Consider the following 13,715-nt stretch of genomic DNA (forward strand, 5'->3'; position numbering starts at 1 on the left):
CTGTCGCTGCTCTAGTTCTGTGTTCCTTCGGTATAACTTGTGCATGGTTGTGTTTTTCCAGGTTGGAGCTAAATCTCGCAATATCTCTTACTTAAAAGGAAAGGTGCCTTCCTGGGTTGGAATTCCTACCTCGGTTGCCATACCATTTGGAGTTTTTGAACATGTTCTATCTGATAAGTCAAATCAGGTACTGTTTTATTATATCTTATATCCCGTACATTATTATGTTGCATAATGAGCCTTGCAGCTCGTATTCTGTGGTTATTTCTTGTGAGGATTTACTCTGCCTATCCACTTGTTTGATGTGTCTTTTATTTGATGAGGGTAGCATTTCAGTAATACATAGTCCCACGGACATTGACTTCTGATTCTGGCTGTCGAATTGCTAACCTATAATATTCGATCCTGGGCAATTATATAATTTTTGAAAAATGTTCACTGGAATTCGGAGCCTAAATTTGAATATAAACTTATAAGGTTATTATAAAAAAATCATAAGTTTGGTGATAACTGAACTCTTTGTAATGTCCTAAGTAACCCTTTTGTAAAATGAGGTTCCCCTGGCTTCTTGAAGTTGCTTTGTAAGTGATATACTTCCTCCGTCCCAAATTATAAGACGTTTTGCACCTTTTACGCAAATTAAAAAACATAATGATTGTTGTATGAAAAAGATAAATTATGCATGACTTTACAGTATTGCCTTTCATTTATTATAGATGAAAGAGAAATTTAAAGAATTGTAAGAAGAAATAGTAATAAATGATAGAGGGTATGTTGGGAAAAAATCATTAATATTGTATTGGAATTGTAAAGTGACTTATAATTTGGGACTATTGTAATTGTATCTCTGTGTGTCTAATATGATCACACATGGTGTATATTTATATGCAAATAGGGAATATACAATAGGAAATAATATCAATTACAGTTATGACTAATTGAATATCAATCAATACTAATTGATTGATAACATATTCTTAACACTCCCCCTCAAGCCGGATCGTATATATTGTATGATCCGAGCTTGTTACAAATATAATTCACTCGAGAACCCTTGAGAGACTTGGTAAACATATCAGCCAATTGATCTTCAGATTTTACGAATTCCGTGGTTATTTCTCCCGACAGTACCTTGTCTCTTACATAGTGACAATCTATTTCTATGTGCTTGGTCCGTTCATGGAAAACCGGATTGGACGCAATGTGGAGTGCCGCTTGATTGTCGCATATGAGTTTTGTGTTCTGAAGGTCACCGAACCTAAGTTCTGAGAGCAAATTCTTAAGCCAAGCAAGTTCTTTTGAGGCTGCTGCCATAGCCCGATATTCAGCTTCAGCACTAGATAATGCAACTGTGTTTTGTTTCTTGCTTCTCCATGAGATCATATTTCCTCCAATAAGAACACAATATCCAGAAGTGGATCTCCTATCCGACGGTGATCCTGCCCAATCTGCATCTGAGTAACAAGTGATTTTAGCATCACCCTTATCTTCATATAATAGGCCTTTTCCTGGTGCATTCTTTATATATCTGAGAATCCGAATAACGGCATTCCAATGAGTATCACAAGGAGCATTAAGGAATTGACTCACAATACTCACTGCAAAAGTAATATCTGGTCTGGTGACGGTAAGATAATTGAGTCTACCCACTAGACGTCGATATCTTCCCGGGTCTTTCAACAACTCCCCCTGACCCGGAAGAAGCTTGACATTGGGATCCATAGGAGTATCAATCGGACGACAGTCAAGCATACCAGTTTCAGTTAGGATGTCTAATGCATACTTACGTTGGTTAATTGCAATGCCTGATGAGGACTGTGCAACCTCAATACCTAAGAAGTATCTGAGTGGACCCAAATCTTTTGTCTGAAAGTTTTTGAAAAGATGAGTTTTGAGTCGCTGAATACCGTCTGTATCGTCTCCAGTGATAACAATGTCATCAACATAAACCACAAGAAAGATGTGTTGTCCGTTGGAAGAGTGAAGGAAGAAAACAGAATGATCAGCTTCACATCTAGTCATACCAAACTGTATCAAGGCAGAGCTGAAGCGACCAAACCAAGCACGTGGAGATTGTTTTAGCCCATAAAGAGATCGATTGAGCCGACAAACAAATCTCGAATTACCAGGAATAGTAAAACCTGGAGGTTGATCCATATACACTTCCTCCTCCAATTCTCCGTGTAAGAATGCATTTTTAATATCCAACTGATGAAGCGACCAATGATTAATAGCAGCCAATACAAGGAAGAGACGGACTGAACTAATCTTGGCCACTGGAGAAAAGGTGTCACCATAATCAAGGCCAAATATTTGTGTGTATCCCTTGGCTACCAAACGAGCTTTAAAACGATCAATCTGACCATCTAGTCCAATTTTCACTGTATAAACCCATCGACAGCCCACTGTAGTTTTGTCTGGAGGTAAAGGAACAATGTCCCAAGTGTTATTTGAATGCAATGCAGCCATTTCTTCCACCATCGCCTGACGCCAATTGGGGTCAGTCATAGCTTCACCTGTAGACTTAGGAATAGACACGGAATCCAAAGCAGACACAAAAGAAACATAGGAAGTAGATAGACGGTCATAATTTAAAGCGCAGACATATTTAGGATTTGGATTATGAGATCGAATACCTTTTCGTAATGCTATTGGAAGGTCAAGTTCAGGTGACGTAGCTGGAGAAACAATTGGAGTAGGAGATGGTGTTGGTGGATCAATATCATCTCTAACTGCCGATGGACGCGTTGTGCGTCGCTGATATACCTGCAAAGGAGGTTTAATGGGTGTGGGGATGACAGAAGGGATATCTTGATCATCTAAATTACAAATCTCCTGGGAGGACGAAGAGGCAGAGAAAAAAGGAGAACCTTCAAAAAATGTTACATCGGAAGAGACAATGTACCGTTGAAGTTGAGGACAAAAACAACGATATCCCTTTTGTATACGTGAGTAGCCTAGAAAAATGCATTTGAGAGATTTAGCGGAAAGTTTGTCTTTACCTGGATTAAGATCATGAACAAAGCATGTGCAACCAAACACACGAAGGGGAATGGGGTAGAGATCGTGTTCCGGATTCAAGATAGAGTATGGAATCTGATCTTGAAGGACCGAGGAAGGCATTCGGTTGATAAGGTGACATGCGGTGAGGAGAGCATCACCCCAAAAACGAGAGGGTACATTGTGGTGAAGAAGAAGAGTCCGTGCAGTTTCAACTAAATGACGATTCTTCCGTTCAGCAACACCGTTCTGTTGTGGTGTATGAGCACATGATGATTGGTGAATAATTCCCTGTAATGTTAAAAAAGATTGAAACTGGGATGACATATATTCACGAGCATTATCTGTGCGTAAAATTTTAATGGTAGTATTAAACTGATTTTTAATTTCAGCATAAAACTCTTGGAATATACGGAAAACATCTGAACGATTTTTCATTAGAAATAACCAAGTGCATCGTGAGTAATCGTCGATGAACGTGACAAAGTAATAGTATCCTAAAGTAGACTTCACACGACTAGGACCCCAAATATCAGAGTGAACTAAAGCAAAAGGTGATGCAACACTTTTATTTACTCGTTGACAATAAGTACTACGAGTATGTTTGCCTAATTGACAGGACTGACACTCAAAAGAAGAAAGCTTAGAAAGACTAGGAACTAAAAGACGCATTTTATTGTGACTAGGGTGACCCAAACGTTGATGTGTGAGTTCTTGAGAAGCAATAGAAGCACAGGCCACCGGTGGAGAAAGATGATATAATCCTCCAGCTTCACTCCCTGCTCCAATCGTCCGTCCTGTACGTCGATCCTGGATATGAACAGAATTAGCATTAAAAAGAACTGAACAATCAAGAGTACGAATAAGCTTGTGAACAGATATTAGATTAAAGGGACAACCAGGAATGTAAAGGACAGACTCTAAAGACAAGTTTGGAAGTGGATGTGCCTGACCAAGGCCTTGAACTTTGGCTTTAGAACCATCCGCCACAGTGACAGAAGGCAAAGAATCAGAATAAGACAAATTAGATAAAAGAGATTTATTACCAGTCATATGATCAGATGCACCAGAGTCAAGGACCCAAGGACCAAGTGAAGGTGTAGAGACAAAAGCTACAGGATTACCCGACTGAGCAGCAGCGGCAGATGATGATTGTTGATGGGCTGCTTTGTATTGGAGGAAATCATTGTAATCAGCGGCGGGAATAGTGACATCTTTAGTGAACATGATGGAATCGGTATCTCCCATGATATTTGATGGCTCGGAATGAAAAACCGAGAGCAGATCTGGAAAAACGGCGACGGCTGGGGGCAGCGGATGCGCGGCTGATTGTCCGGCGCGTGAGATTCACGCGCGATGAAGGAGGAGAGACGTGTGCGGCGGCGGAAGGCAGTGAATCTGGCCGATCTGTAGGAGACGATTCCGGCGTATAGGAATCTCGCCGAAAAGTCGACAGGAACGGCGGAGACGGCGGCGGCGCTGTGGGTGGCCGGAAAAAAAGAAAAAAAAAAAAAATATATTTTTATTTTGTGGAAGACAGTAGGTCAACCAGCTCTAGATACCATATTGTAATTGTATCTCTGTGTGTCTAATATGATCACACATGGTGTATATTTATATGCAAATAGGGAATATACAATAGGAAATAATATCAATTACAGTTATGACTAATTGAATATCAATCAATACTAATTGATTGATAACATATTCTTAACAGGGACAAATATTTTTGACAAAGTGACTTATAATTTGGCAGAGAGAGAGTAGTCAGGAAGTAATAGATTAAGGTTTTGGCCAAGTACCTACTTCTGGCAAAGGAGAACATTAAAACCTGTTAGTTCTTAGGATTCAATCTCAAAGATTATTTAGATGTAGCGACAGTAACTAGTTCTTTAATTTTCATTTACTTTGTATAAGCTTCTCCTGTAGTTTAATAATCTTGGACGAAACAGGCTGTGGCCGAGAAGATCAATATTTTAAAAAAGAAGTTAACTGAAGGAGACTTCAGTGCCCTCAAGGAGATTCGTGAAACAGTTTTGCAGTTGAATGCACCACCCAAGCTGGTATGTTCTTTTTAATCTTGGGCTTAACATTGACTTGATATAATAAATATAGTTCTATCTTGGATTATCATAATTGCATATGAAATTGCAGAGAAGTATTTTACTTTCCTTGATTGTGAGTATGGGACGTTTGTGTAATTAGGGAATTAGAAAAACATGTCTACACTAAGCCGTACCTAGAAAAACATGTGCGCACCGCCTTTATCTTTCTTATCTCTTACAATCCCGTTTTACCAATGCCACCTCTAACTTAATCACTTTCACATTGTGCGAATTTGAGTTCTAAGCTTATTTATGCCAACATCAAGCCATATAAGTTATGATTTCTGGCTTCCTCCTATCTTCCATTTCCCATAAAGGCATATAGTTAATTAATTTTATTTTCCTCCTCTCCCTTCCTCTGCACTCCATAAAACCCCCCTTTGACCTCCTCTGCCCTTCTTTGAACCAAACAGTCTGTAAAGGTTTTGTTGTAAACAACTTAATTTATGCATTTATTGTTTATCAATCTGATCAAGATATTGGTCCATATTTATAGCACACAAGAGATATCAAAAAGGAAAGAAATCTCACCAGAAAAAAAAGCTACATATCAGCCCAAAAACTAACTAAAGAAAACAACCAAATTAAGAATAAATAATCCTTCTTCACTCCAGTCATGCAACTTTAACGGGGATCCCATATTAAGCATGTATTCACCATTTCTGTTACTGATTTCCCTTTCAAATATGTCATTTCAAAATTTTCATTTTTAGTTTAGCTGTTTAATGTAGAAGCTGGCCTTGAGTGCACTTTCTCCTTGACACAGTACTTTTGTTTGTATTTTTCTCCTCTTGCTGTGTATGGTCTTATAGATGAAACAAATGAATTTATTTTTTCAGGTAGAGGAGTTGAAAACTACGATGAAGGGTTCTGGGATGCCTTGGCCGGGTGATGAAGGTGAAGAACGCTGGGGACAGGCATGGAAGGCTATAAAAAAAGTGAGTTCTCTCCATATACTCTATTTGGTGCCTGTTTCATTCAAGTATATATGGGGTGCTCCAAAAAGAAAAAAGTTTCATAAAAGTTAATCAGGTGTTAGTGGAGGCCTATGGGTTAGAGTAAATAAAACTAAAGTTTATTTACTTTAGCCATGCAGTTTTATGTACAATCTATTGTCCCCTTCTTTTTCTCACTCCTCATTGATGTTCTTAAATTTTCCTTAGTTGTTACAGTGGGACATCTTATTTCTAATTTTAGTGAAATAAAAATCTTTGCAGTACTCTCATAATCTTATTTTAGCTCATAAATTTGTTTGACTCTCAAAAAGGTGTGGGGCTCAAAGTGGAACGAAAGAGCGTACTTCAGCACAAGAAAAGTAAAACTGGATCACGATTATCTTTCCATGTCCGTCCTTGTCCAGGAAGTGATTAATGCTGACTATGCTTTTGTCATCCATACAACTAATCCGACATCCGGAGACTCTTCAGAAATATATACCGAGGTATAATTAATAATTTCATTAGTTGCCTATGCTTCCTCACATTTGAAAAAACATATTCTCCATTTGAAGAGATTATGGCAATAAGCAGAAACATTTTTGTGTGATTCTTTTTTGGTATAGGTTGTAAAGGGACTAGGTGAAACACTAGTTGGAGCTTATCCCGGCCGTGCTTTGAGTTTTATCTGCAAAAAACATGATTTGAATTCTCCTCAGGTGATTTTTTTATAGCATCTTTTTAAGTGTTGTTTATGTTTGGTGCTTGTTATCATTCTTGTAATGATTATTTTTGAAGTTAGAGGGCCAGTCTATTTGGGCAAGAGGGACGAGAACAATACTGAGAATAACGTGGGTAATGCTAACTTGTGTCCTAGGGGCACATGTTAAGAACTAATTGTAGAAATGTTTTCTTGGAACTTGTGTATGGTCTTTATCAAAATTTTATGATTAATATTTTCATTATTTTTTCCAATATAAACTTTCTATTTATGAATTGTTTAACATGTGCCCTTGGGGGCACAAGTTAGCATTACCCTAATAACATTATGTTGACAGTAATGCACATGACATTTCGTATGCTACTCATCCTTATCTATACTTGTAATAGTTTCTCAATCCCTATTATTGAATTAGGAGAGACTAAGAGATATTTAGGTTAAACCGTGTGTTTTAAAAGCACTACGGAGACTTTATTATATATAGAGAGATTACAACTAATTACATGATATAGTCGATGTGGGACTATTCTATATACAAATATTCTAACACTATGTATTTACAAATATCAACACTCCCCCTCAAGCTTGAGCATATAAGTCAAATGCACCAAGCTTGTTACATATATAATTAGTTCGGGGACTTCTCAGAGATTTTGTAAACACGTCTGCCAATTGATCATTAGAATTGACAAAGCTTGTGACGATGTCACCTGACTCGATCTTCTCTCTAACAAAATGACAGTCTATCTCAATATGTTTGGTCCTCTCATGGAAGACTGGATTTGAAGCAATGTGCAATGCAGCTTGATTATCACAAATAAGTGTCATTGGTCTTGCTTCTTCAATTTGAAGTTCCTTGAGCAACTGCTTTAACCAAATAAGTTCACATGTTGCCATTGCCATGGCCCTATACTCTGCCTCGGCGCTTGATCTTGCAACTACGTTTTGTTTCTTACTTTTCCAGGATATAAGGTTTCCTCCAACAAGTACACAATACCCAGAGGTGGATCGTCTATCAATGGGTGACCCTGCCCAATCAGCATCAGAGTATCCAATTATCTGAGTATGTCCTTTATCTTCATACACTAAACCTTTTCCTGGAGCACATTTGATGTATCTCATAATCCGGATAACAGCATCCATGTGTTCTTGACAAGGGGAATTTAAGAATTGACTTACCACACTAACCGCAAAAGAAATGTCTGGACGTGTGACTGTGAGATAATTCAACTTTCCAACCAATCTCCTATACCTTCCTGAGTCAGATAGAGGCTCCCCTGATTGGGTAGTAGTTTGACACTTGGATCCATAGGAGTATCAGCTGGTTTGGCATTCAACAAACCTGTTTCTTCCAAAATATCCATAGCATATTTCCGCTGAGAAATCACCAAACCATCTTTAGATTGGGCTACCTCAATACCCAAGAAATAGCGGAGTTTACCAAGGTCTTTTGTCTGAAATTGATTCGAGAGATGTTGTTTTAACTGGAGTATACCCTGCTGATCACTACCGGTTATGACAATATCATCTACGTACACAATAAGATAAATACACCCTTGGGCTGAGTGACGATAAAAAACAGAATGGTCAGCTTCACTACGGACCATACCAAACTGTTGTACTACAGCGCTGAATCTGCCGAACCAAGCTCTCGGAGATTGCTTAAGACCATAAAGAGACCTGTGTAACCTACACACCATATTCAATGACTCCCCCTGAGCAACAAATCCAGGTGGTTGCTCCATATATACTTCCTCTTCAAGATCGCCGTGTAAAAAGGCATTTTTGATGTCAAGTTGATGAAGAGGCCAATGCCGAATGGCTGCAATGGCTAGAAGAAGTCTAACAGATGCCATCTTGGCTACAGGCGAGAAGGTATCACTATAATCCAATCCAAAAATCTGAGTGTATCCTTTGGCTACCAAGCGAGCTTTAAATCGATCAATCTTACCATCTGGACCAACCTTCACTGTATAAAGCCAACGACAACCTACTAAAGATTTCCCAGGGGGTAGAGGAACCAGTTCCCAGGTACCACTGCTTTGAAGAGCACACATTTCATCAATCATTGCTTGCCTCCACTCAGGGTGAGATAATGCTTCACCTGGAGTTTTAGGAATAGAAACAGAAGACAAAGAAGACAAACAAGTATACTGCAAAGGGGAAAGACGATGATAACATAAATCAATATAATGTGGAGACGGATTTCGTGTTTGACGTATACCTTTTCGAAGGGCAATCGGAAGATCGGACTCAGGTTGCAGGATCGGATCCGGTGATGGCGGAGGCGTCGGAGGAGAGTCTGCAATGACCTCAGGGACAGGTATGACCTCAGGGACGGGGACGACAGACGTTGGACGACGACGCTGATATGTTTGAAGTGGTCGAGACGTAGGGGGGTCAGGAGCCATAGACTGGTGGGGGATAATGGTAGGCGGGACATTAATAACTGCCGGAAAAGGTGTGGAAGTACTTTCTTGAAGAGGTTCCGGAGATACTGGGTTGGACCCGAAATATGGAACAGACTCGAAGAAGGTAACATCGGCCGATATGAGGTATCGTTGTAGAGTATGAGAATAACAACGATAACCCTTTTGGGAACGATGATAACCAAGAAAGACACACTTTAGTGATCGAGCTGCTAGTTTATCAAGACCAGGGGAGAGATTGTGTACAAAACACGTTGACCCGAATACTTGAGGAGGAATTGGGTGGAGAGGAAAATTTGGAAACAGGATTGAATGAGGGATTTTATTATTAAGGACAGATGAGGGCATGCGATTTATGAGGTAACATGCTGTAAGCACCGCATCCCCCCAAAAACGGAGAGGAACATTACCATGGATTAGTAGGGTCCGAGTGGTTTCTACAAGATGCCGATTTTTGCGTTCGGCTACCCCGTTTTGTTGGGGTGTATGAGGGCAAGATGTTTGGTGCAGAATACCATTGGATGACATAAAAGTTTGAAACTGTTGGGATAAATATTCACGTGCATTGTCACTTCTTAAGGTACGAATAGACAAACCAAATTGGGTTCTTATTTCTCGATAAAATTGTTCAAAAATAGAAAACAATTCAGATCTGTTCTTCATTAAAAATAACCATGTGCAACGTGAAAAATCATCGATAAAAGTTACAAAATATCTAGACTCAAAAGTCGACACGGTACGCGAGGGATCCCAAACATCGGAGTGAACTAAAGCAAAAGGGGACGCAGCCCGTTTATTGACTCGATCAGGAAAGTGACTACGAGTATGTTTCCCTAACTGACAAGACTCACAATGTAAAGTGGACAATTTAGATAGACTAGGCACCAACTTTTGTAGCTTGGGAAGACCTGGATGACCTAACTGTGCATGTATAATGAGTGGAGAATCTGTGGTGGAGCATGTGGTAGATGACATAGAGAAGTAGTAGAGGCCCTGAGACTCACATCCGACGCCAATCGTCTGTCCCGAACTCCGATCCTGCAAAGTAACATTACTATTAGTAAAGGTGATAGAACAATTTAGAGAACGAGTTAAACGACTGACTGACAGTAAATTAAATGGGCAATTAGGTACATATAGGACAGAAGTCACAGAGAGAGACGGTAAAATTTGAACAGTACCAATCCCTTGGGATCGGGTTTGAGAACCATTTGCGGAAGTTATACTCGGTAAGAAACCAGAGGTAGAGAGGGAAGAAAAAAGACCTTTATTACCGGTAACATGATCAGACGCACCAGAATCGAGGACCCAAGGACCAATAGGAGATGATTGAGAGAAGCAAACAGATGAATTACCAGTGTGTGCAACCGAAGCCGTGGAACCAGAGGTCTGATTATTCTGACACCACTTGAGAAAATCCTCGTAGCTTGGCGTAGGGCTCTGAAGAGAAGGTAAAGTTTGCATAGTATTTGGATTATCAATTTGAGCTGCATTTACCTGGCGTGGAGGTCTGCCATGTAACTTCCAGCAACGGTCGATAGTATGTCCAAGCCGGTTACAATGGTCACACTTGGGACGAGGTTTGGAGTTGGATGACCCTCCTCGAAGGCGATTCTGATTGTTGCCAAGAGATGCAAGGGCAGCAGTGTCACCTGGTGTTGGAGCAACAATAGATGGAGGGGAAACCGGACCAAATGCATGAGGTGTAGCCAAGCGCAACAGTTGTTCACTAACTGCATCGTAGTTAGGAACAATAGTACCTGATAAAATCTGATTACGAACGGACTCGAGTTCTGGTGGTAGTCCCTTAAGTGCCATGACCATGAAAAATTTACTTTGTTGTTCAGAATGAGCTGTTGCATCTTTTGCATAAGGCATGAGAGTTTCGAAACTCGCTTTCAAGGCATCAAGCTTACTCAGATAGGCTTGCATATCCATATTTTGCAACTTCAGTGTGTCGAGTTTGAGGATGACGCTGTATAGACAATGAACGTCGTTGGAGAAGACTTTCTTATACTGCGCTTGGAGGTTGGGTGCGATGGAAAACCATAACACAGTACAGAGAGAGGCATCCGTTTTCTTCCATTTAGCGAGTTTTGCGTCGGCAACATCAACCAATTTTGTGGTTAGGTGATCTTCATATCCCTGACCATGAAACCACATATCGACAGCACGAGCCCATACGTTGTAGTTGGCTGATCCGGTTAGTTTTTCACATGGGATAAGCGGAACTTTAGTAAACGAGATGGCATCAACATCTCCCATGGCTTAAAGAAACACAATCAGGGTTGTAGGGTGGTTTTACCTGAGAATTTTGAGAAGTTAGAGGCAAAACCGGAGAAGTTAGAAGCAAAACCGGAGAAGTTAGAGGCGAACCGGAATGATGACACGATTTGAGAAGAAAAAAAAATTATCACCGGAAGACAGTGGGTCAACCGGGTAAAGCACGGCAAAAAGTTGTCTCTTAGTAGGCTCTGATACCATATTGAATTAGGAGAGACTAAGAGACATTTAGGTTAAACCGTGTGTTTTAAAAGCACTACGGAGACTTTATTATATATAGAGAGATTACAACTAATTACATGATATAGTCGATGTGAGACTATTCTATATACAAATATTCTAACACTATGTATTTACAAATATCAACACCTATCAAATAAGGAAAATAAATTATGAAAATAAAAATGTAAATTATTTTAAAGCGGTAGTCGAAGATACTCTTAATATATTTTATGATAGAAATAGAATAATGACGTGGCGAGATATTTTCAGATATCCTAACAATTATGGGTTGTATTATTACACCATAGTGGACGGATGGAATTACCTTCACCAGTTATGCATCTGTTATAATTTTTCCATTTTTTGCTGATGATTCTGGGCTTCATTAGGTCTTGGGTTATCCTAGCAAACCTATTGGGCTATTTATAAGAAGGTCAATAATTTTTCGATCTGATTCCAATGGAGAAGATCTCGAAGGTTATGCAGGTGCTGGTCTTTATGACAGGTAAACTTAGACATCTATTCTTCAATGAGCATCCTTTGTAGAACTAATAGAATTTGATGAACTAATGTAACCCCATGTTTAATTTATATTAATTAAGTGACTTTCAGTATATCTTGACCCTTGTAATAAATATGAAATTGAGGTAAACATATATTAAAGATGCAGCCATCGTATTCCAAACAAGTTAAACATGAACGTATCCATCATAACTCGTCCTTAGTGAAAAAGAAAGGTATACTACATACATCCGGTTTAAACTTCGATTACTATAAATGAAATCTATTCTTGAAAGCTTCTAGCCTCACTAGCAGTTCTCAGTTTCTGTATGATGTTTCAGTATTTCACAAAGAGATTGATTTGTCCTGTGAACCCCTTGAAGTAATCGTTTTGCTATTCTATATCATGCTATCTGTAGTAGTTAACTAAGTTTTCTTTCTGAACAGTGTGCCAATGGATGAAGAAGACAAAGTGGTGCTCGACTATTCGTCAGATCCACTGATGATTGATGCTAGTTTCCGCCAGAAAATCTTGTCAAGCATTGCCAGTGCAGGAAATGCAATCGAAGAATTGTATGGCACTCCTCAGGACATTGAAGGTGTCATCAAGGATGGAAAAGTCTATGTTGTCCAGACCAGACCACAAGTGTAGGTCTCTAAACTCATTACAGTTGAGCCACACAATTCAACTAAGTTCTCCACCATACTACATGGCATTTCAAATCAAATGTGAGTTCTTGCGAAATTGAGAGCTCTGGTTTAAATATTTATGAAAATAAGGAGTAATTTATGTGTAACAAAAGAATAATGTAAATATAGAAACAGTACATTGTTTCTGTTTTTCTTTTCATGGTCGATGATGTTGTATTTTTACTTCAGGTCTATTGTCCATGTTAAATTTGCAATGATTCTGTTGATATAACATTTATTATTTGCTTTATTTCACAGTATCCTTAGATTTGATTATAAAGTATTAATCTCATTCTAATATTATGAGATTGTAATTACTTTGCCTCTGGTATAATATGGAAAACATCAGATTCAAACTGGTAACAGAGCACTCTGGTATGTTCCATAGTTATTTAGGGTACCAGAGCACTCTGGTACGTTCCATAGTTGACCCACTTTGTTGTCAATGTTACCACTTTTTAACCGAGGATTTAAATTGCCATGCTCTACTTATATCGGACACCTCCCATTTACAGCAATTTTACTGATATATGAGTTTTAAAATTTTTAGATTTTGAAAATTTCAGTTTGTATCGAAAATTTTAGAAATTTACAGTTTTTTAATGCAAAATTATCGATTATTTTTAAAGTTGCGGAAGTTTTTTTTTATTTTTAAATTTTGACAATTTTTGATATGGGTTATAATTTTCTATGAAAATATGGGATTTTTTTCGGTATTTTTTGAAATTTCTGATGTTTTTTATTAGAATTTTTTTTTTTTATATAAATGAGAATTTTTAGAAATGCATACGAAATTTTTTGGTTGTATTACTATAATTTTCGTTTTTGA

General features: G+C 38.7%; 1 protein-coding gene across 1 annotated transcript in view; it reads left to right on the plus strand.

The window, feature by feature from the left end:
* LOC127074925 (alpha-glucan water dikinase, chloroplastic) overlaps window positions 1-13,136 on the plus strand; it is a 29,729-nt gene extending 16,593 nt beyond the window's left edge. The window contains exons 28-34 of the mRNA XM_051016345.1: window positions 62-187; window positions 4,953-5,063; window positions 5,945-6,043; window positions 6,373-6,546; window positions 6,667-6,759; window positions 12,085-12,200; window positions 12,644-13,136. Of these exons, the coding sequence (XP_050872302.1) occupies window positions 62-187; window positions 4,953-5,063; window positions 5,945-6,043; window positions 6,373-6,546; window positions 6,667-6,759; window positions 12,085-12,200; window positions 12,644-12,848 (924 nt within the window). The 3' untranslated portion in view covers window positions 12,849-13,136. The remainder of the gene's footprint in view (window positions 1-61; window positions 188-4,952; window positions 5,064-5,944; window positions 6,044-6,372; window positions 6,547-6,666; window positions 6,760-12,084; window positions 12,201-12,643) is intronic.
* Window positions 13,137-13,715: the final 579 nt, after the last annotated feature.

Source organism: Lathyrus oleraceus, chromosome 4 (genome assembly GCF_024323335.1).
Source record: "Lathyrus oleraceus cultivar Zhongwan6 chromosome 4, CAAS_Psat_ZW6_1.0, whole genome shotgun sequence".
In the NCBI taxonomy this organism is placed as follows: domain Eukaryota; kingdom Viridiplantae; phylum Streptophyta; class Magnoliopsida; order Fabales; family Fabaceae; genus Lathyrus; species Lathyrus oleraceus.